At 41.4% G+C, this 22,710-nt stretch overlaps 1 protein-coding gene across 2 annotated transcripts in view; it reads left to right on the top strand.

Annotated features, from left to right (window-relative positions):
- Positions 1-22,710, top strand: part of NOL8 (nucleolar protein 8) — a 361,614-nt gene that overhangs the window by 143,279 nt on the left and 195,625 nt on the right. The window contains exons 1-2 of one of the 2 annotated variants that reach the window (XM_085624882.1): positions 10,082-10,232; positions 17,208-17,389. In XM_085624882.1, the coding sequence (XP_085481008.1) occupies positions 17,251-17,389 (139 nt within the window). In that variant the 5' untranslated portion in view covers positions 10,082-10,232; positions 17,208-17,250. Of the gene's footprint in view, positions 1-10,081; positions 10,233-17,207; positions 17,390-22,710 lie in introns of those variants that run through there. The other variant, XM_085624883.1, reaches the window with a different exon arrangement.

The following is a 22,710-nucleotide window of genomic DNA, read 5'->3' as shown; positions in this document are numbered from 1 at the left end:
TTTTAGTAAGTGGGTTTTAAAAGTGTTTCCCACCGGCTTTTGCAGGCCTAATGCTTGCGTTCACGTGAGCGTGAACGTGCACAGCTGCCAGCTTTCGGATTACTTTTACTTTGGGCGCTGTTGCGCGCGCACCACTCGCGTGTTTGTCGGCACGCGTGCACACAACTCCCTCCGCCTCTCTCTCCTGCTTTGCATTACCAGCGACCAAGCTTGTTCCTGGGTGGCTCTAGGTCTATTGATGCTTTTATTGTCAGATACTGTCAGCCTGGCTGTATTTACTCTGGTCTTGGTTTTAATGCACATCTGTACCTGTGTGTCCTTGTACATCTGAATAGACCTAGTGGATACTTTCTTGGGAATGGGAAAAGCCATTGTTTATGTTATAATGTCTATTAATTAGGACATAAGGGGGAATTTCTGATCAGGGAACTCTCTATTCAAAAGAATGCACTCACAACAAAAGGCAAAATCTTAGCTGTCATACGCGGCATCTAGTTAACAAACAAGCATTGGCAAAGCCAATAGGCCTCACCTATGTGTGAGCTATTGGCTTTATCAATGTGTTTAAGACATGCTGCACAGCAGCGCAGGCTGCTGTTCAACATGACTTAAATGTCAAGAAAGAAAATGCCATGACGCAGCCAGAGTCGACTGTTTCATATTGCTTTTATTTTAAAGCCATGTGCAATATGTCTGAACAAGCATTGGCATAGCCAATAGGTCTCGCTTTTGGGACCTTATAAGTATTTAGTTATGCAATTGTTGCATGGCTAAACACTTATAAGGTCCCAAAGGCAAGACCTATTGGCTATGCCAATGCTTGTTTACTCTGGGTTCGTTGGCCTCTTGGTGAACCTACAAGTCCTATATATCCCCACAACCAGGAAGGTCCAGTGGATGTAACGGTACATTGCTTTCTAAGAGATGTGATAATTAGAAGAAGTTACAGGTGAAAATGTTGACTCAAAAGGCTGCTTTTTTCAACTAATTTTTAATTTTCCCTATATTTAACTGTTAGTTTCTATAAAGAAACCTTGATGGATCTACACAAATGACCCCTTGCTGAATTCTGAATTTTGTCTACTTTTCAAACATGTATAGCTTTCCAGGGTCCATTATTGTTTCTGTACCCATTTCTACCATTAACTGGAAGGAGGTTGAAAGCACAAAAAATAGCAAAAAGAGGGTATGTCCCAGAAAAATGCCAAAACTGTGTAAAAAATGTTGGTTTTCTGACAAAATTCTGTCATTCCCTAAAAGCTGGAGAAATGGTGATTTCAGCCCCACAAACCCTTTTTTGATACCATTTGCAGAGAAAAACACAGAAGCTTTCATTTACAGCCCGTTTTTCCCATTTTTCACAAAAAAACCAAAATTTTGCTGTATTTTGACTAATTTCTGGGAACCCTCTAGGAGAATCCACACACCCTGGGTACATTTAGAATCCCCATGATGTTGGAAGAAAAGGACGCAAATTTGGCGTGGATACCTAATGTGGTCATAAAGTTACAGGGGCCTAAGCGCGCACTACCCCAAATAGCCCAAAAAAGGCTTAGCACAGGAGGGGAAAAGGCCTAGCAGCGAAGGGGTTAAAGTGCTCCAATACCTTCGGGTCGTGTTCGCCCTATATAAATCTACAAGAAAACAAAAATCTATCAGATTCTTTCTTCCTTTGCCGTCGGCCATGATAGGCATGTTGTAAAAGTACGGCTTTAAGTTTTTTAGCTGCAAGTGCAGAGCAAGCCTTCTGTTTTGAAGTGTCGCCATGGCATAGGTTTCAGGACCTCGTTTAAGCGACGCTGTGGTGTTTTTAGGTCTCGCCTTGCTATCGCGTAAGCGATCGAGACTATAGTAAGGGGCATTTAAAAGTGCTCCGAAAAGCGGATTGCATGGCGAGCACGCGCACAATCACGCGCATCGTGCCGCCATGCAATCCGTTTGGCATCGCACTTCAAAGGGTCCGCTCCCCCACCTGGAATGCGCTCCCCCGCCAAGCGCGCGCGCCACGCTCCGCCGGGCTGGTCTTGTTACCTTTTGTTGTCAGATCCAAAAGGCTCATATACCCACTGATGTGTTTTGACTCAGACGTTGAAGTAAGTACACACATGGAAAAATGGACAGGGATGTGTGGCAGCGAGCAATCAGCACCGCCTTGCATCTTTATTTATTTTCTAAATGGCGACGCTTTGACTTTAAGCGCGCCTTTCATTGTCTAAGAACAGAGTCACTTTCACTATAAATTGGCATTTCTTTATTTCACACTGGCAACCCAATTGATTTGCTTTTATGAAAGTTCCGGGCCAACAGCTCGTTGTTCTCCTGTACCCAGATCACCCCCCTCCAGCTGTTCACTGTTAACCCAACTTGCTCTCCTGTCCCAGCATCTCGTCTCCCCACCCCTCCTCCACGCTGAACCACTTTCCTTCCCGCTGTCTCCTGAGCGCTGATCGCTTGATTTACAGCCTCAATAGCTTTAACTCTAATTTACAATAAAAAACCTCCACTGTAAACAAAATAACATACGTGAAAACATTACCACTACTTCATTACTGTCTCTACGCTCTCCTTGTCACACTGTCCTTCCTTTCACCTTGTTACAAAGTCCCTCCTTTCACATTTTCACACTATTCCTCCTTTCACCAGAGGCTCTCAGCTTCTTAGTGGACTCCTCCCTTCACTTCAGCCTTTCACTGTGATCTAGTGGCACTCCCATCCAGTACTTCACGGGCTATCTCTCCACTCATCATTCTGTCCCTCCTTTCACCGGAGGCTTTCTTTTTTGCACCCAGTCACTTATTTCATCACAATCTTTCAGTCTCTCATTGCGCACTCTCCTCTGGCACTTCATGGACTCTACCTTTTCATCCTGCCCCTTCCCTCACCAGAGTCTCTGCTTCATACCGGACTCCTCCTTTCACCTCAGCTTTTCATCTCTCCTAATGGCACTCCCCATTGGCTGTCTCTCCGCTCTCCGTGTCATTCTGCCCCTCCTTTTACCAGAGGCTCTCTGTTTTTCAGCAAGTCCCTCTTTTCATCCCAGCCTTTAAGTCTCTACTTCATCTCATCCATTCTGTCTCTTTTTACGGCTCTCCCACCAGTACTTCATGGCAGTCTCTCCGCTCGCCTTGTCACACTGTCCCTCCTTTCACCTTGTTACACTGTCCCTCCTTTCACCAGAAACTCTGGGCTTCTTAGTGGGCTCCTTGTTGTATACATATTCTTTTCTGGGGGTTTGGCATTATGTTCATGGCGCGTGGTGTCCACGAGCAATCTTGTATCTTGCTCGTGGAGACCACGCGGAGTGTTGTGTTTCGAACAGGGGAACTCGGGTGGTGGTTAGCGTTAGGGGAAACGTTATGCATTCATGCTTGTACACGGAGTCTGGAAGATGAATAAACTTCTGCTCCAGCTGAACTTTGCTGTCACTCGTCATTTTTGGTAATTGATGGAATATGAGACTTTTCTAACATTGGCGACGATCGGGCACGGACCGCCCATACATATTAGAAGAAGGAAAATTTATTTAAAAGGAACAATCTTGCTCAGACGTTGTCTGAAACTGACATCGGAAGGAGAGTTTCGAAAAGGACGGCATACACAACTTCAGTGAATATAACTCAAGTCTTTGGATTACAAGGGGTATCCGCAGCCTTTCAACGAGCACTTAACCTAATTAAGACCGCTTAATGTGCTCTGAATACAGCGCTGAATTGTTGGAACAAATACATTAAGGAAGTGATTGGCCAGAGGAAGCAGCAGGGATTTCATCGGAAATTGAGGCAAAAACAAGTTGTTTTACTCACTATTGCAGGGGAATTCCGGACCTGTTTTCTTTTGATTTTCCCAGCGTCGATGCGCATGCGCGCATTGTATCATCGCGTCACGTTGTTTTCAAGATCGTAAACACAACCTTGTTTCCGGATTGCCTGATTCAACACAAGGAACCGAGACTGCATAATTCACGTTAATTCAGTTTTAGTTACTGAAAGTAAGGTAGAACGTTTCTCAGAGGATGATTCTGTTTTTGGGTGTGATTAATTTGTCACATTAATGGAAGATAACCTACAAAAATCGACAAACAATATGTGAGTTACAATAACTTTTGTGCCATAAGTTCATTGTTTATTCAGAAAATAATAACTATTTTGCATATAAAATTTATAGTTCATTTTATTACTTATAGTGCAATATGTCTGGTATTGTACCTCCTCCTTCATTTCTATCATCATCGGGCGATCCTCCCATGCAATGGGAAGTATGGGAACCAGTATTTTTGGCATACGTGGAGGTCTTAGAAGGCGATGATTGCGAACCAGAAAGGAAATTGTCACTATTAAAACATTGCTTTGGTGGATTTGGTCTAAAAGAATTTAAAACGTTACCTGCGCTAATTAGTCCTGGGAGAATTAATGTTTACCAGTATGCTTCGACACAGCTTAACATACGTTTTGGAAAAAAAAAAAATGTAGTGATGGAAAGATTTATTTTCTACTCCCGTAAACAACGCAGCGATGAATCTATTGAAGACTATGTCTCAGCACTCAGATCTTTGGCAGCTTCTTGCAAATTTGAAAATATATCATACGAACAAGTACTGAGAGATCAAATTTTAATGCGTACAAACAGCAAGAAAGTTCAGGAAAAACTATGGTCCACATCTGACTTGTCATTAAATGCAGCTATTGATATTGCAAAATCCATTGAACACTCTGAAGAGTTCGTGAAAGAAATTAGAGGAAATGAAAAAACAGATGTATTCAGTGTCAACAAAGAGTTAAAAGATGGTGACAAACAAAAAAAAATTGTTACTCAAAGATCTGAACATTTTGCAAAAAATGGGAACAAATCTAAGTATCCAAATGCTAGGGTTGAGAAACATAATTCATTATTACTTTGTTTCAGGTGTGGAAGCAACAGCCATCTAGCAAATTTTAAAGGGTGTCCTGCTATTGAGAAAGTTAGTTCTAAATGTAATAGGAAAGGTCATTTCAATAGGTTTTGCAAAACACCCACAAAGAAAGTAAATTACATACAGTTTTCAGATGATTATGAACCGTCCTATGACAATGATGAAAATGAAATTAATACTGTAATTAATGTATGTAGTGATGACAAAGTTTCGAAATTTCCTTCCTGTCTCATCAGTGTTGATGGCGTGTTTTTGAGATTCTTGGTTGATTCTTGTGCTTGGTATTCTATTATTTCTTTGAAGGTTTTCCATGAAAATTGGCCAAAAAGGGAACTTATTGATCCTGATGTTTCTCCAGGTGGTTATACAGGGCACAAGATTGATTTAATTGGCTATGCGAACATAAAATTCGCAGGACGGCAAACTTTCAGTAAAATTTATGTGGCAAAGTCAGGGAAATCACTTTTAGGGTGGCCACATCAACACGAATTAAGCATCAAACTTGATCCCAGAGCTAATCCTCCAGTTTGTGTTGTTGACCATGAAGTTCACCATGGGTCGGTCACTGTGGATGAGCTCATTAAGGAATTCCCTAGTGTTTTCAGTGGTAAGCTTGGGAAATACGAAGGGTTTGAACACGAAATTAAACTCCATGAGAATGCCATTCCTGTACGTCAAAAAGTAAGAAATGTGCCGTTGTCATACAGAGATAAATTGAAGAATATGTTAAAAAAATCTGTGTAATGATGGCATTATTGAACCAATAGAATCTTCCCCGTGGGTTTCTCCCATCGTAATTTCAGTCAAATCTTCAGGGGAACTCAGATTATGTGTGGACTTGCGCAGTTTGAACCGGGTTATTTGGGTAGATGCACATCCTCTTCCTAATTTGCATGAGATGGTTTCTACTCTATCTGATGCGCAAGTATTCTCCTGCATTGATTTGGCAAGCGCGTACCACCAGGTAGTTCTGTCTGACAGCTCAAAAAATTATACGGCGTTTATCACACCAGAAGGTCTATTCAGGTATCGTCGTATGCCATTTGGGTTGGCTAGTGCTGCTTCTGTTTTCCAGAGGTTGATGAAAGAAACTCTAGAAGGGCTATCAGGGGCCATCGCTTTCCAAGATGATATTTTAGTTTATGGGAGGAATGATGAGGAGTACGATAAGAACTTACATAACGTCATTGCAGCTTTAGCAAAAAAAGGCCTCACTCTTCGGTTAGATAAATGCAAAATAAAAGCAAAGGAAGTGGATTATTTAGGACACACTATCAGTGGGAAGGGGATTAAACCAAAACATAAGCACATTGAGAGCATTACCAATGCCCCTCTACCGACCTCGAAAGAACAGTTGGTTGCTTTTCTTGGATTGATTGAATTTTATGCAAATTCATTCCTAATTATTCTATGAAGACTGAACCGTTCAGGTGTCTATTGAAAAAAAATGCAAAATTTGTGTGGACAAGTGACATGACTGAGGCTTTTGGGAAATTGAAGGCATTCATAGTTAATGCACCTTGTTTAAGACCGTTTGTTCCAGGGAAAAAATGCATAGTTATGGTAGACGCAAGTAATCTAGGTCTAGGTGGTGTTTTACTACAGAAAGATAATTCCAGTGAATGGATTGTAGCATATGCGTCCAGGGTTTTGAGAGATGCAGAGAACTACTCAGTCATTGAAAGAGAGTTACTTGCTTGCGTATGGGGAGCAGAACATTTTAGAAGTTTCTTGTGGGGGACTGATTTCATAATAAAAACTGATCACAAACCATTAGTATTCCAAATGTCTCCTGGCGGTGGTAGATCCATGTCTGCGCGGTTAGCTAGACTGTCATCAAGATTACAATCTTTTCGCTTTCACATTGAATATGTCCAGGGGAAAGCGAATATGCATGCGGATTGCATGTCCAGGTTACCTTTGGATAGTGATAAGGACTATCAGGAGGATGATTGTGAGGTTGCTTTCACGACACATGATATCAACCTTATACATGGTGATAAGGCGAGTCTAGATGAAAAAGTTTGGATGGAAGCAATGAGAAACGATAGTGAATTGAACAATGTTAAGAATTACATTGTGCAGGGATAGGAGCAGTAAGATAACTATCTGGTGATATGATGAGCTATTCCAAGGTTCATGATGAATTAGCCATTGAGAACGGGTTGGTTATGAGGATGGACAGAATAATTCCTCCTTTTTCTCTTAGAGAAACCATTATGGAAATTGGCCATGAGGGACATTTAGGAGTTTCATTTACTAGAAGGCGAATAAGGGAGGCATTTTGGTGGCCTGGTATTGATTCCGCTGTTGAACATTTTGTACGCAAATGTGACAAATGTTCAAATAGTGACAAATCTGCGGTGCCTCTAAGAGTTGAATCGTGTCCTGTGGAGTATCCTGTTGGGCCATGGAGGAAACTAGGGCTCGACATTATTGGTCCATTTCATGTTTTGCCCACGGATAAATGTTTTGGAATTGTTTTAATTGATTATTTTTCAAAGTGGCCTGAAATCAAGATGGTCAAGGAAGTTACGTCACAAAGTGTTATTGAATTTCTTGATGGTATATTTTGTAGGGAAGGTATCCCACAGGAGATTGTCACAGACAATGGTCCCCAGTTTATTAGCAGAGAAATGGAGTAATTGTTTGGGAAATGTGGCATAACTCAAAGGAGAATTTCAGTTTTCCATCCAGAGTCAAATGGTCAGGTGGAACGCTTTAATCGTGTGGTGAAGGAAGCGATTCAACTTGCCATTAAGGGTGGACTCAATTGGAGCAATGCTTTACAGTCCATGCTACTAGCATATAGGACATCTCCTAATTCAGTAACTTTAATCAGCCCATTTGAGCTTTTGAGAGGACGGAAACCCAGTACTTGTTTGGTTCCGTGGTGGTTAAAGAAAGGTATGGATGACAAGAAGTTGATTGCTGTTGATTACAATGTAGTTAGACAAAGGGTCAGTGAGTATAAAAAAAAAATGAAAGAAGTTATGGACCAGAAGCGAGGTCCAATGAGCACACAAGAAATTGGAGTTGGTGATCTGGTTCGCATAAAGAAGAAAGAGAATGTCCTTAAGGGTTCCCAAAGCTGGTCAAATCCAAAGAGGGTTGTACAAGTTTTCAGTAATGCGGTGAGAATAGAGGGTGGAAGTGTTTGGAATTTGAGCAGAGTATCTGTATTTAAGGGTTCTACACAACCATCTGGGAATGCATCCAATGACATGTGTTTAGATGATGTAAGCAATGACGTTTCATTTAGGAATGTTCAAAATGACACACGATTGGAGAATGTGCACAATGAAATGAGGTATGATCAACAACCAGGGTGTTCTCATTGGAGAAGGGATTTTTCTAGAAGAAAACGTGAACACCATTGTCCGGGAAGGTTTAAAGATTATATTATGGATTAGTTTAATAAATATTAATAAAAAAAAAAAAAAGGAAAAATAAATAAATAAATAAATAAATAATAAAGGGGGGGAGATGTGTTGTATACATATTCTTTTCTGGGGGGTTGGCATTATGTTCATGGCGCGTGGTGTCCACGAGCAATCTTGTATCTTGCTCGTGGAGACCACGCGGAGTGTTGTGTTTCGAACAGGGGAACTCGGGTGGTGGTTAGCGTTAGGGGAAACGTTATGCATTCATGCTTGTACACGGAGTCTGGAAGATGAATAAACTTCTGCTCCAGCTGAACCTTGCTGTCACTCGTCATTTTTGGTAATTGATGGAATATGAGACTTTTCTAACACTCCTCCTTTCACCTCAGCCTTTCACTGTCTTCTAATGGCACTCCCCTCCGAAACTTCACGGGCTATCTCTCCCCACGTCATCCTGTCCCTCCTTTCACCAGAGGTTCTCCATTTCTCACCCAGTCACTTATTTTATCACAATCTTTCAGTCTCTCATTATGGCACTCCCCACCGGCACTTCATGGGCTCTCCTTGTTATCCTGCCCCTTCCTTTACCAGAGTCTCTGCTTCATTCCGGACTCCTCCTTTCAACTAAGCCTTTCATCTCTCCTAATGGCATCCCCCCACCGGTCCCTTCCCTCTCGTTGTCCTCCTGTCCCCCCGCTCTCCTCGTTACCCTGTACCTCCCTTCATCAGAAGCTCTCGCTTTTTATTTCCCATTAACTCGTTCTCCAGCGCCGCAAGGTCATTCCAATGGCAATAGCACTATGTAAATATAATTACTTTACTGCAAATAAAAAAGCAAAAGTAAAAAACATTGCCATTTTCAATGCCAATAGCTCCAACTTTAACAAATGCGAGACCTATTGCATTGTAAATGCTTGTTTTCCCTCTTCTATCCTTGTAGCTGAATCCAAATAACTGAATAACCTATCCACCACTTAAAATGTACTTGCATGTTTCACTGAACTAATTAAACACTAATCCTCTAGCGTGCTACTCGCCGAAAAAGCGCTTTGACGCCTCGTCAGGGGTAGTAAGCGCTATATAAATTAAATTACAATATCTTCAAACTGCTCTATACTCACTGACCCCGTGCCTATCTGGGCCTAGTGCGCTGCGAATGACACCAAAAGACTGGCAGCGTGAACCTCTGCAAACTTTATGTACGGCAGCGGGGTCATGTACTTTACCTAAACTTCACGGGAAAGTCTTTCTTTAGCAAAGGGGACAAAGCAGGGGCTGGCGCCAAACGTTAGACAGGCTACCCTTTCTGTAAGTTTTCAGTTTTAAAATAAGTTTAAAAAAGCCATGTACAGTATCAGCTTGGTAACTAGTCCCAGAAATGAAGTAAGACACCTGCACGTATCTACAACGTTTAAGACAACACCGGAGACAACCCAGGCAAGAGCGCAACTGACCAAACGGTCAATCTTGGAATCCCTTTGAGGATCTCACGCAAGTTACCTACTAACATTCAATATTCTAAAGAAAACGCTGGTGAGATGATTGGCGTAAAATAAACGCAAATTTTCATTCGCAGACGCGAAGGGCGTTTTTTTTCGAGGCTGCTAAAGTAGCCAATGGGGCAGCCTATTTGTGAACCAATCAGAGCCTGCTCTGCGCAGGGGGCCCTGAAGTTCCCACAACCAATGAACAACTGACAGGAGCTCGCCAGACCAATCCAACGCCGCACCATCTTCCAACCAATCAAATATCACTGCACTTTCCAAACTAAAAATGTAATTTTTTCCCCCTATTTGATTGGTTGTGTGCGCCAAACACGTGTGCACTCCATGGTCTGCCTGGTTTCTCTCCCTGGAATACTAAACAAACCTTAAAGAAGTAATTTAGTGTCCGAGGAAATTTGTATTGGTGGACAACTACCCCAGTGAATCGATTCATAGGTAAGTGTCTACGGCTAGTTCCAGAGTCTCTGATAACAAGTCCCTGGTTTAGTTCTATTCCGATACAGACTTTCTAAAGAGTTTCAGGTTGATTTTTCCTAACAATCATTTGTAAAAGCATGTGACACTTGGCCCAGCGAGTCAGCGACGGGGTCTCTCAAGAGCATACGGATCAGATATTTCTGTATATTGTTTTGGAGATTAGGCAGGCCCGTTGCCCAGCTATCAATGCTAAGCCTGGGGGCAACCTGAGATATTCGTAGATTGTTCAATCTAGAGAAGCCTTCCGGCCCCTCCGGTAATTCCTGTCCGCAAAGCCAGTGGTCATGTATTATGATGGCTGAAGTGTTGTGTAAGTGTTTACATTTTAGATCTCCCCTACAAACAGCGGAAGACCTTTTGAGTACCATAGCAAAAACGTCTATGGGCTTGAGCCAGTTTATTAGCTTTCTTGTCACTCTCAAACATTTGCTTCCTATTATGTTGCTTTCCTTCTCTGCTTGTGTTAGTCTGTCTACTGGAACACACCTCTTATCTCCGATTTGATTGGATGACCTACATTCTACCAATAATCACTTTGAGGGAACTGCGTCCCCCCCCCCCCCTAATTCTTTAAGCCCTCGATAAGTGCATGTCTTTTCTAGCCTTCAAGTGTTGGTCTCTCCAGAGTATTTCCTTTGCATGTCTCAGGTTGTCTTATACCCCCCCCCCCACACACACACACACTTGCTCTTTGCCTGGTGTGTTGCTTTTCTGGCTAAAAAAACGTCCTCTACACGTGTTGTACTTTGGTGCCATCTCACAACCCAGCATTTAATAAAATAAAAAATGATTTCGTCCTCCCAGGGCCTAAAGCTCATCTATTGCTCTCCCAGCCTGCTCCCTGCCTCCCACTCCTCTGTGTCACCCCCTCATTTATTTTGAGGACCTGTCAGCTCCCATTTTCTGCTTGGCCATTCCGCTTTCAAAATTGTGCTTTTGCACAAGTGATTAAAATATATATATATATATATATGTTCTATATACTGTTGGGAGTCGCATTTTACCATCTTGGATTTATAAATTAAAATAATATAGCGGCCGTGCCATTCAGTAGGTGTGCTTATGCCATCACCCATGCATGCGCCTGCTGAATGATGTAGTCATCAGCAGCGTCATCATGCTTACACCTTCTATTTATTTTGGCTGATTCTGCACAGCATCACCAAAGCGCCTTGCCAATGGAGCAAAAAGAGGAGACTTATTGGCTTTGCCAGTGCCTGTTTATTTGTGGTTCTGTGTCTTATTTGTTCAATCAGTGGGTGGCTGAAAGAATGGATGGATGAGTGAGGCAGTCTATAATATCTTACCTGGATGCTTGACCTTTTCTTATTCTTTTTGACTTTTTTTTGTGTGATTTTTTTTTTTTTTGTTTGTATTAACTTTCTCATTTTTATTTGTCATCATACAAAAAGAATCCAAAAGGCAATATTTTTTTTTACTATTTTGTGATGGAGAGACGTGTAGTGTGTAATGTTTCTAAATAAGGTGTTTGAAAGCAAAATTCAAGAGGTATAGGAACAGGTAGATTACCTTAGATTTCCATCACTTTATTCCCTGATCTAGAGGCTGTAAATTACAGAAGAGTCTCCCCATCAGCTGTCTCAAGCCCCATACATTTTATCGCCACTAGGATTCTGGTGCTCATCTGACATTGTCAGGGTTGCTACCTTTGTAAGTCCTGATGAAGACCCCATTGAAATTGATATAGGGGATCGAAACGTTGAAGATTTGTCCTGTTGACTGGCATTTAATGTGGAGCGAGAAAACTGAACTTTCAGTAACAGAGTTTTTCTTTACTTATATGATTTTACCAAACCGTAAACTGTGTACTTGCTGGTTTTTGTATTACAAAGCGCACTAATATTCACCTCAGTCACTATTCACATACACGCCGCCATTCTTTGAGGCACCTACCTTGTTCTTGATATCTTTCCTATATAATTATCTTATCACTGTATTGAAAATCACAAGAATCCTTTTCTATAAATATCATTGCATTTTTTTTGTTTCACACATTGCCAAGAAAGCATAAGTTAATAGACTTTCTCCAAGGGAATCATTGTAAATGGTTTGCTTTCACTCTGATTGGTAGGCCATCATCTGGCTGATGGCCTGCTGGGATCAGCAGACCACCATTGCGGTCGGTGGCTGTTTTCTTTATTAATTTTTATGCAACCCATTTTTCTTACAAGAAACACAACTGCCTAAAATAAAAAATATTTTTTAACAAAGTTTGTTTATTAGTTTTCAGTGAATTCCCCCCCCCCCCCCCCCCCGACCACCATCAGCTAACAAATAAACCCATCAACCAAGATTGTGATGAAAAACCATTGATACATAGAGTTCCGAGCACAGTTGGAAGGGACGCACAAACACCTTCCTTCCAGATTGTGATTCTTCCTTTCTAAACCCATTTGTGATCCAGAAAGCTCTGATCAAAAACTAAAATGGGTTTGATACTTTAAAAAAAAGCCGATCAGTGGTCACAAACCTTGTGAGTTAGTGGATCGCAGTGCAAATGGTAAATGGATTTGTACATCTATGTGAGGTCAATATTTGGCTGGTTTTGGACCATAATCAAAATTTCGTTCTAGCAACGGTTTTAACATCCATATTTCACAGGAATTGTCATACAAATAAATTATTATGTACCGTAATTTGTGAAAATGATCTTATCTGTGAATTATAGATTTCAACAAATGAGAAAGCTGCAAAGTATTTTAGTGTGCTCTTAATCTACGTGTATTATTCAGTCTTGCTTTACACATTTTCCTGTTTTACAAACATGCAGGTTACCAGATTACATGTTCTTGATTTGGGGTGACATTTAGAAACCACTCTACCTCATGTTTGATTATCATGTCACACAAACCCCACAAATCATAATAGTAATTGCTGTGTATATTTTAAACTCCTGCTGTGCAGTTTTGCATTACACCCATCTGATTTCCTGTAGCTGGAAGTCCGTCCAGCTGCAGGGAACAGATTTTTCCCGCAGTCACTGTGGACTATCTTCCACTTCTGTGCTTCTTGAAGTTCCGTCATGGGACTTCCAGCATTCGGGAAGCAACGATGTATGGGTTCCTCCGAACCCTTAGAATGTGGATGGCGTTTTTCATGCTTGAGGGCTCTGTGTAGCAGCCGGAAATCTTCCACTGCCAGACCAGTCCCCTTTTGCTGCTTTTCAAAATGTCATTTTTTTTTAAAGTTGCTTGCTTCATGGTTTACAAACCTAGAAAGGTTTTTAAAAAAACATTTGTTAATCGCTGTTCAACAATCATGGAAAGAATACATTTTCTAACTGTACAGCTCTGTTCACTACATAACTCTTAGTCCCTGCCATTCATATTTTAAACATTTTTGATAGGAGGTCAGTGTACAGTGGCTGCAGTGTACTACAATTATCTCGAAGTTACCAAAAAATATATCAGTTAAATTGCTTTTGAAAAAACACTGTGATTCACAAAATCTTTTACTAATTCAAAATGACCAGATAATTAACTGCATCACCTCTTGCGATTCTTTAAGTATATCGCACTAAGGTGATTTTGTTTTGTTAAATAAATCCTTACTGCTGGGATTCAAACCTGTGAGGAGGGAAGGTGTAAGTTTAGTCGGTGGTTGATGTTTGATGGTGCCTGGTCGTATAGGGCTTTGAAGGTGTGCATCAATATCTTGAAGTGGCATTGCTTCTGAATGTAAGCCCATTGAAGCATCTTGAGGTGGGGAGAGATGACGGTCCATTTGGGGAGGTCTAGGATGAGTCTGGCCGCTTAATTCTGTGTTTTTTGTAGTCTCTTGAGGTTGCCGTAGTCTAGTTGGCTGGTGACCAGAGCTTGAGCGACGGTGCTTCTGGTGTCAATGGGGAGCCACTTAAAAATCTTGAGGAGTATGCGAAGGGTCAGGAAGCAGGCGGAAGCCACTGCATTTATTTGCCTTTTCATGGTGAGCTTGTTATCCAGGATGATGCCATGATTGCAGGCATGGTTGGTCGAAGTTGGTGAGGGTCCTAGTTCGGGGGGCCACCAGGCATCAGTGTGGCGAAGGGTCGTCTGATAGTGAGAGGATGAGCTGGGTATCGTCGGCGGAGTCATGTAGGTGTTGAACGGGGTGGGACTGAGGAACGAGCCATGGAGGATTCCGCAAATGGTGGTCTTGGGCTCTGAGCGCACTGCTTATCGTCTTGCTCCCAGGGTTGAAGATGTAGTGGTGGCGGGGGTCCATGGGTGGACGGAGATCATGATGGCTGCGTTGTCTTGCATGGTGAACTGGTCCCTGGTGGTGAGCAGGTGGTTTTGTTCCTCAGTTGTGGGGTCGAGATGGCTGAGAAGGTAGGTGGATTGGGGTTTGAAATTGCTGTACATGGTGGAGACTTTGTCATTGAAAAAGTCTGCCAGGGAGTTTTTGGTGGGTGAGGGGCTAGAGAACTCTCCGACGACGTTGAAGAGTTCCTTGCTGTTATCGGAGCTTGCTTCGATGTGGTTGGTCAGAGCGCTTTTTTCTTCCTTTTCAGGAGTTGCTGTTATTTGTTGAAGGCAGGCTTGACTGTTGTTCGGTCCATGGGCTCCATGCTGGTGCGCCATTTCCTTTAGAGTCTTTTGCAGGTGCTCTTCATGGTTCTTAGTTCCGTCGTGTACCAGATGGCTTGCTTGGAGGACCTTTTGAGCTTGGTGGGATTGCAGGGAAGACTACTTTATGTATTTGGTAACATTTTAGGCTCATTTTTATTTATTTTTCATTTGAAGTCAGCACTTTTTTTTTTAAACCATTACATTTTGTTATGGTGTAGTGTAACTGGATACCCTGCTGTACAGTTATGGCTGGTTGATGCATGTTGTGATGTCAGCTTCTGTCTTTTCTGACCTCACACCGATCGACAACAGGGCTTGTCAGATGAATTTGTGGGGCCCGGGTAAAAACTGCTGGGGGTTCCATCCTTGTTCTGTTTCATGTGTATTTGACCGTTCATAGCACATGTTGCAGTTGTAATGCGCACCGTCTCTGTCACTGATAAAAAGCTGAGAGTATTTAAAGAAACATTTGCACTGGGTTGGGAATTCTCTGGGAATTTTGGAAACGTTATGGCAAATTGGGCTTGTTTAAGTATTGTGGGCAAGCAGCATTGACCAAAACATAAGATGGTCAGAAGTTAAGCCTCCCGTAACCACCAGAAACACTGACGTTTTTCCTTGAGCATGGGCCATGGATAATTGGTTGATCAGTACCTCCACGTGAGCAAGTCAGTAGGTCTGAAATTGGTGGTCAGCCTTTTGGTTTTAACAATGCGTGACTTGTTTTGGCATGGTTTTTGTAAAACCTTATTAGTCTGGGAGCTGCCGGGCCCTCACCATCATAGCAAACATTGGCAAAAGCAAAAATAGTTTTGGGTCTCAAAAAGCACACATTGCCACAATAGTTCCTGGCACTGAACAAAACTACTTTGTGTGCCGATAAGCTCCTTGTGAAAGAGCAGAATGCTGTCGCTCACAGTAAAGCCAGCCGATACAGAGAGAGAGACAGAGAGTGACAGAATTTTAATAAACACAAAAGGTCATGATTAACGCCATACCTAATTAGGGGCCCAATCATTAAAGATAGTCTCAAAAGTGCACCCGTGGTATATGGCTTTGCATTAAGTGCAGATATACAGCTTTTGTGAATTCACAATAATTTACAGAAGTAGGACAAAAAAAAGTACTCCTAGAAAATATTTGTGAACTGCATTTTACCATGAGAAAATATGCATGTGTAGATTTGCTCAAGCGAAAATCTGAGTGTTTGCAAGTTCACTTTCCCTTCAACCACTTTTTCCCCAAACCTGGAAAACATGTTACGTCTGCCATTGTCAGGATTGGGAAAATATTAGAGAAGAGTTGGCGAAAACCCTTAAATAATGCAAATTAGTAGGTTTTCACAGACTCAAAAGGACATTCCAGCCCTGGAGCTATTGCTTTCCACTACCTTCAGCCTCAGTATGGGAATTGCTTGTATTCAAACCCTACTATGAGCCCTGGCATAATCAGGAAGGCTATATCAGAACTCTTCTATAATGAGATTGCTGCCATTATTTGTTACAACATTACATGGCACAAAAGGGACACGTAGATTTTGTTACAGGACAATTAGACTTATGAAGCATCCTGCCCCATGGACAAGTAGCTATTTTATAAAATTCCACTCCCCTGACCAATTCAAGCACGTATAGACTAGCAGATTGTTGACATTGGAACCAGTCTGAAAGTCAATAAGGAGATTTTTAGTGATTTCAGAAACATAGGGTCTCATGTCAGATATGGTAGCCGCCAAGTAGCCAATGTGGTGGAGCATCGAGGGAGCAGGTATGATAAAGTTTGCGTTGTTTACTGTTGCAGTGGGCATTGTGCCCAGCACCCCCAAAGGGGCTTCTGCGTGCATGGTTGAAGACATTTTAGGGATAAGAAAAACCGAGAGAGCAGGTGTTCCATGCCAGGTAATTGTCTCCCACGTGTATACTGAATAGATAAATGGGGGATGCTTTTCCAGCACCCGCATGATGAATGACATCAATATGCTGGTAGTTGTCTCCCAGCATTTGAGGGACATTTTAATAGTTTTTATGTCAGGGACTGACATGGTTTTTTTTAGCGGCGTCCCCAGGAAGAAGGGGTGCTGGTAGGCATTACATGGACCATCTGTGCCATGTACACCAAAAGGGTGTTTCTGATGGTAGAACCTGGGCAGGCATATGCTTCAGGACCATTGCAAACTGTGGCCCTCTAAGTGGTACAGTGGGTTCAAGACGAGAGAGGACTAAACTTCGACAAATCTGTTACCAGTCTTGTTACTGCCCCAATCAGTCCCTTGTTTGCTAAAGCCCAGCTCAAAATGAGGTCTCTGACATTTTAAATTCTTCTATGCTTCCATAATTTAACAGTTTTGTTTATTGTTTTACAGATGAATCCAAGGACTGCTTACTATATCCACCCCTGTGTAAAAAATGGAGAAAAATAAACCTGTGAAGCGTTTGTACGTTGGGGGACTTGGCCACACAATATCTCAAGCAGAGCTAAAAGAAAGATTCAGCAAGTTTGGAGATGTAACTGATGTGGAAATCGTTACTAGAAAAGATGAGCAAGGTAAAGGTGGTTTTATGTGCATTTAAATATAATTTTCATATTCATAGTAGCTTATGTTCAGAATTTTCCAAAGAGTGATATTCATGCAGTGCACTCCATCCACTAGTTTTAGGACAGTAAAGAGTGCCCAATGGGTAAGTGTATCTTACTCAACCATGTAAGGTCTAAGATAAGAACTGATTGATTTTGGCTGATAAAAAAAATTAGGATGTTTACAAAAAAATCTGGCTCTTATTATGTGTTCTTTGGCATGTTATGGCACTACCAACATCAAAGTCATTTGGTTTTACTATTGGGGTCCAGTCCCAGCTCATATTGACTGAGGCTCATAGTGATGGAAGCCTGGGAAAGGTGTGAATCACTCACCCCTGTTTATAAGTAATGTCTGGTATATGTGGTTTAAGAGTCCTTTCACAGTTCCTAGGGTCAGTGTGTCTATGGGAAAGTGAATTATTACTTGGGGTGGATGGTAGTAGACCACAACTAATCAAGTAACTGACTTGTTAGGTCCAGTTAAAGGTTTCAGTAATTTAAACCTCCGCTCTACCCCTGGTAGCGATGACACATAGCAAACTGGCTTAATATAGAGAAAATGAATAAAGCATTTATAAGTACCAAAACTGTTAAAAAGTAACAAACCAATCACAAGTAAAATCGCACTCCAGTGCATAAAAAATAGATTAAAAATGAATGAATAAAATGACACTAAAAACAAAAATCTAATAAGGAAACCTGGAGATATGTTTTATGAAGATATAAGGAAAATAGTGTCAAGGGCTGCTGTAGACCAGGACCTAGGTATGATTTTAGGCCAACAGCGATGGAGTGTGTGTCGAATTCACTAACCAGACTCGACCCGATCACAGGTTTTACCTTGGCACTTAGTCTTTTTTGTTTCTGGAAGCCAAAATCCTTCAGCCGGGCAAGGCAGCAGGCTGTATCTGAGGAAGTCTTCACAAAGTCTGAAAGATGTTGTACGAGGTTCATGTGAAGACTTGGTTTCGTCAGGAAAAGCTCAGGGTGGGAGAAATTCGGCAAGTATGATGAAGCACCTAAGGACCCTTCATCCGAACAATCTTGCACGAGAAGAGTGCAAACTGATGAGAAACACTCCTGCGCCTTCCACCTCATTGCAGCCGAGCACTTCAAGAGTGCATCCATCAGCCCAAAACTTGGACATCCGTCCTCAATTTCTATAAGTGCTCTGCACTAAGTGCAATGCGACTTTGTGCTACGGTGAGCAGTCTATCGATCTGATCTGCCGCCGGCAAGAAAGTCACAATTGCTAGTTTTTTTTTTTTCGTTCCCTAAAGTTCATTGTTTGGTTCCTCCTGTTTTTTGGGGGGGGTTTTTCCCAGAAAAATTAAAAAAATCACAAAATTGTTAGAAACCCCCCCCCCCCCCCAAAAAATATAAAAGGAAAAAAAAAAAAAAGTTCTTCTAAGAACTAACTTTCCTGGATTAAAAAAAGAGCTAAATTTCTTTGTTAGTGTGTGAAAGTTTAGATGAATGTATGTATAGTACGTAATTGACTGAATGAATGCATTAGTAGCGTATGGTGAATGTATAAGTGCAGAACTATGAGGAAGTGCTGCAGCATCACACAGTAACCTCTTTAACTGCAGTGTGCTGTAGTACTTCCGAAGCACAGGGATGCAACATATGTACATAAATATGTTGCAAATCTATGCTTGTCTCTGCACGGCTGATTAAACTGCAGCCATGTGGTGACACAGGCACCCTTGCACCATAGTGCAAGGATATCTGTGTCATATGCTGTTTGTTTTTCTGCAGTAAGACACACCTTCCTGCACAAAAACAATAAGCAAATACATTTTTCTCCTTCAATGTATGCTGAACATTTCAGCATGCATTGAAGATATAAAAATGTGGAGAAATGAAAACAATTCTCCTTGTTGTGCTTTCCTACACCAATGTTAGAATGGTGCAGCATTCACACACATATTGAGATTTATGATTTCTGATAAATCTAGACATGTGTCTTGTTCTATGAGTATTCAGTGCAATCATGCACAACAACACTTATAGAAACACCCTTTCAACGCAAAGTGGTGTGCATAATGAGGTTGTATTTACATGGAGTATAAAAAGTGCACAGAGTGCCTTTTCCTCTCTTTGTAAATATGAATAAGTGTCTTGCGCAATAACTATGTTACAAAAAGTGACATATTTCCGGTTTTAAAATTCCTTGCGAATGATAGAAGGTAAGCACAGAGTTTTGTCTGCAAAGATGTTCAAAGAAGAATGATTGAAATGATTGCGGTCCTTCAATAGGTACAATGGGAAATATTATGAACCCCTCAAATCTCTTTTTTTTGCAGGTCACATGATATCTGATTATGGTCAGATTTCAAAACTACATAGGTATAAACAGAGTGTTTTTAGAAATGTGTTTCAACTTTGTAGCTTCTTGCAGACCTCCTCATTCTGCATATTGAGACTTAGTTAAACTTACCTTCACAATAATAGGAATAAAAAATGGTATACATTTTTTTTCAGATTTTCATTGCAATCTAAATTCATATAAATTGCTTATTTTAAAATTTGGATCTGTGAAAGAAAAAAAAAATTATAACATGTAGTAATACATTTTTTTACAACACAGCATAATTTCCACAAAGTAATTTGTTTGCCTTTTTTGCTGTTATCAGAATATATTGAATTTCACTAGAAATAGTAATTTCAATAGTACTCATCACTTAACAGCGGGCAAAAAAAAAACAATCCGAAAGATTGTTAAAAAAAACAAACATGCTATTCTCAGTAAAATACCACAAGATACAAATCGCACATATATAAAATGCTTATGGCTAACAAAATTTTATAGGTTTAACTTACAAAAATTGTAAATGTTGCCGCTTTAAAATATTCACCGAATCTAAGGATGAATTTTTGGAGGAGGCACCACGCCCACAACGTTTTTCTTCAGTGGTGTGGACATTTTTTACTTTTCCCGAGGGGCAAACAAAGACCAATGCCACCTTGGTCACGTGCAAGATTTGCAAAAGAGTGCTGTCGCGAGGGGATCCTAACAACAAATACTCGTGCGGCACGGCAAGTATGATGAAGCACCTAAGGACCCTTCATCCGAACAATATTGCACGAGAAGAGTGCAAACGGATGAGAAACACTCCTGCGCCTTTCTGAGTTTCTTTTCTTTTTCTGTTTTTTTTCTGCCATGATTTCTCTAGTTTAACGTTGAAAAACAGTATCTGTAAAAAAGAGTCACAAATAAATGTATATTAATAACTTTCAAATTTATACTATTCCATTACTGTACAAACACATTTTATATAAAAACTGACTAAGAAACTATAGCCCTGAACCACAAGTGTGACGATGGTTAAAACACTACATGCATAGTGCATACTACTTTGAAGCAGTTCATGCCCTGAAGCCTACCTCACTAAAAGACTGCATGCTAACTGACTGAATGATTACAGTACTATAAGGAGACACACTGGGTGAGTAACAGGGTGTTTGCTAGAAGTGTATGAATACTGACTGGGGAATTGAAGGTGTGAAAGACAACTGTGTAGGTGGTTAAGAGGACTGCATACATAGTGGATAGGCGTTTGAAGCAGTCCATGTGCTAAGGCCTGGCTCACTGCATGAGTACTTGGGTACTGACTGAATGATTAGAGTACAGCAAGGAGAGTGCCTGAGTGAATTTATAAGTGGTTGGCTTTTGGCACAGTGAATGGATTAGTACTTGGTACTGAATGGGTCACTAGAGGAGTGCAAAGGGAGTGACGGGATGTTTGCTGGACTGTATGGATACTGACTAGGGAATTGATGGTGTGAAAGACTAGTGTATAGTATGTTAGAAGACTGCATGCATACTGCATAGACATTTGAAGCAGTCTATGTGGTAATGTATGGTTCACAACATGAGTACTTGGAAACGGACTAAATCATCAGACTACTGCTAGGACAGTGCCTGGGTAAAACTTTTAAATTTTCAGTTCTGGCGCAGTGAAGAGAATAGTACATGGTACTGCACTTTAGTGTCAAACCCTGACTCATTTTATCAATGCATAAGCAAAGACTAGCTTCTAATGCTACTAAAACTTGACAACATGACCGGTTTTAAAACCGTTATCTGTCCGCAAATACACGATGTTACCAAATGCTTCTCTCACAATCCTTACCCAAATGCACACAGACTCTCAGTGTGATTTTAGACAAGCAACACTATCCTAGGAGTGTACCAAAACTCATTCACTAGTCTAGAAGAGGTAAGGGTACTGCACACAATCTACATATTTAAGTACTGCACTTTAGTATGAAAGCCTGACTCATTTTATCAATGCATAAGCAAAGACTGGCTTCTAATGCTACTAAAACTTGACAGGTTTTAAAACAGTTATCTGTCAGCAAATACACGATGTTACCAAATGCTTCTCTCACAGTGGTTCCCAAATGCACACAGACTCACAGTGTGATTCTAGACAAGCAACACTATCCCTAGCAGCTTACCAAAACTCATTCACTTCTGAGCAAGGGGTAAGGAGACTACACACAATCTACATATTAAAGTACAGCACATTAGTGTCAAAGCATGACTCATTTTATCAATGCATAAGCAAAGACTGGATTCTAATGCTACTAAAACTTGACAACATGACAGGATTTAAAACAGTTATCCGCGCACCCAACGCGAGAGAATCTGTGCAGCCAAAGCGGTAGGATGCGCACACCGTGCGCAAATTTCGCCGTTTAAAAAAAAAAGGGGGCCTCAGGGGGTCCTTCTGGGACCCCCTAAGCACCTCTAGAGGGTCAGAGTATTTCCACTCTGCCCCCTTTATATGTTTTACACACTTATTCCCCTTGCTTCTTCAGCCTCGCTTCTACCGAGGCAGAAAATGGCCGCCAACAGTTCCTGGTTTCGAATGTAGACAGACACTCGACAGCCAATTAGCATTCAGCGCGCGATCGGGAGGGTGCGCGCTCGGTTCGGGGAGGATGCGCTTACGGTGCGGGTAGGGTGCGCGGATCCTCCCCGGCCATAGATATCACTAAATTTTTTACCCTCATTTTCTCAGGAACTACTGAACAGATTCACACCATTTATGCAAAAGGCACGAGTCTGAACTAAGGACTACCTCTTTGCCAAATTTGGTGTCATTCCGTTCAGCGGTTCAGGCTGTAGCTGCGACAACAGATCCTATGGGAAATTGCATGGGGAAAACACGTTTTGGGACCCCCCTTTTTTCTCGGCCCCTGCTTGACGAATCACCACGAAACTTTCAGGGTAGGAGCGGAGCTGGCCAAAAGTTTGGAAAATTTTGCGAAGATTC

Source organism: Triturus cristatus, chromosome 9 (assembly GCF_964204655.1).
Source record: "Triturus cristatus chromosome 9, aTriCri1.1, whole genome shotgun sequence".
In the NCBI taxonomy this organism is placed as follows: domain Eukaryota; kingdom Metazoa; phylum Chordata; class Amphibia; order Caudata; family Salamandridae; genus Triturus; species Triturus cristatus.
Note: the sequence above shows the minus strand (reverse complement) of the source record. Positions and strands in the feature narration are given on the sequence as shown.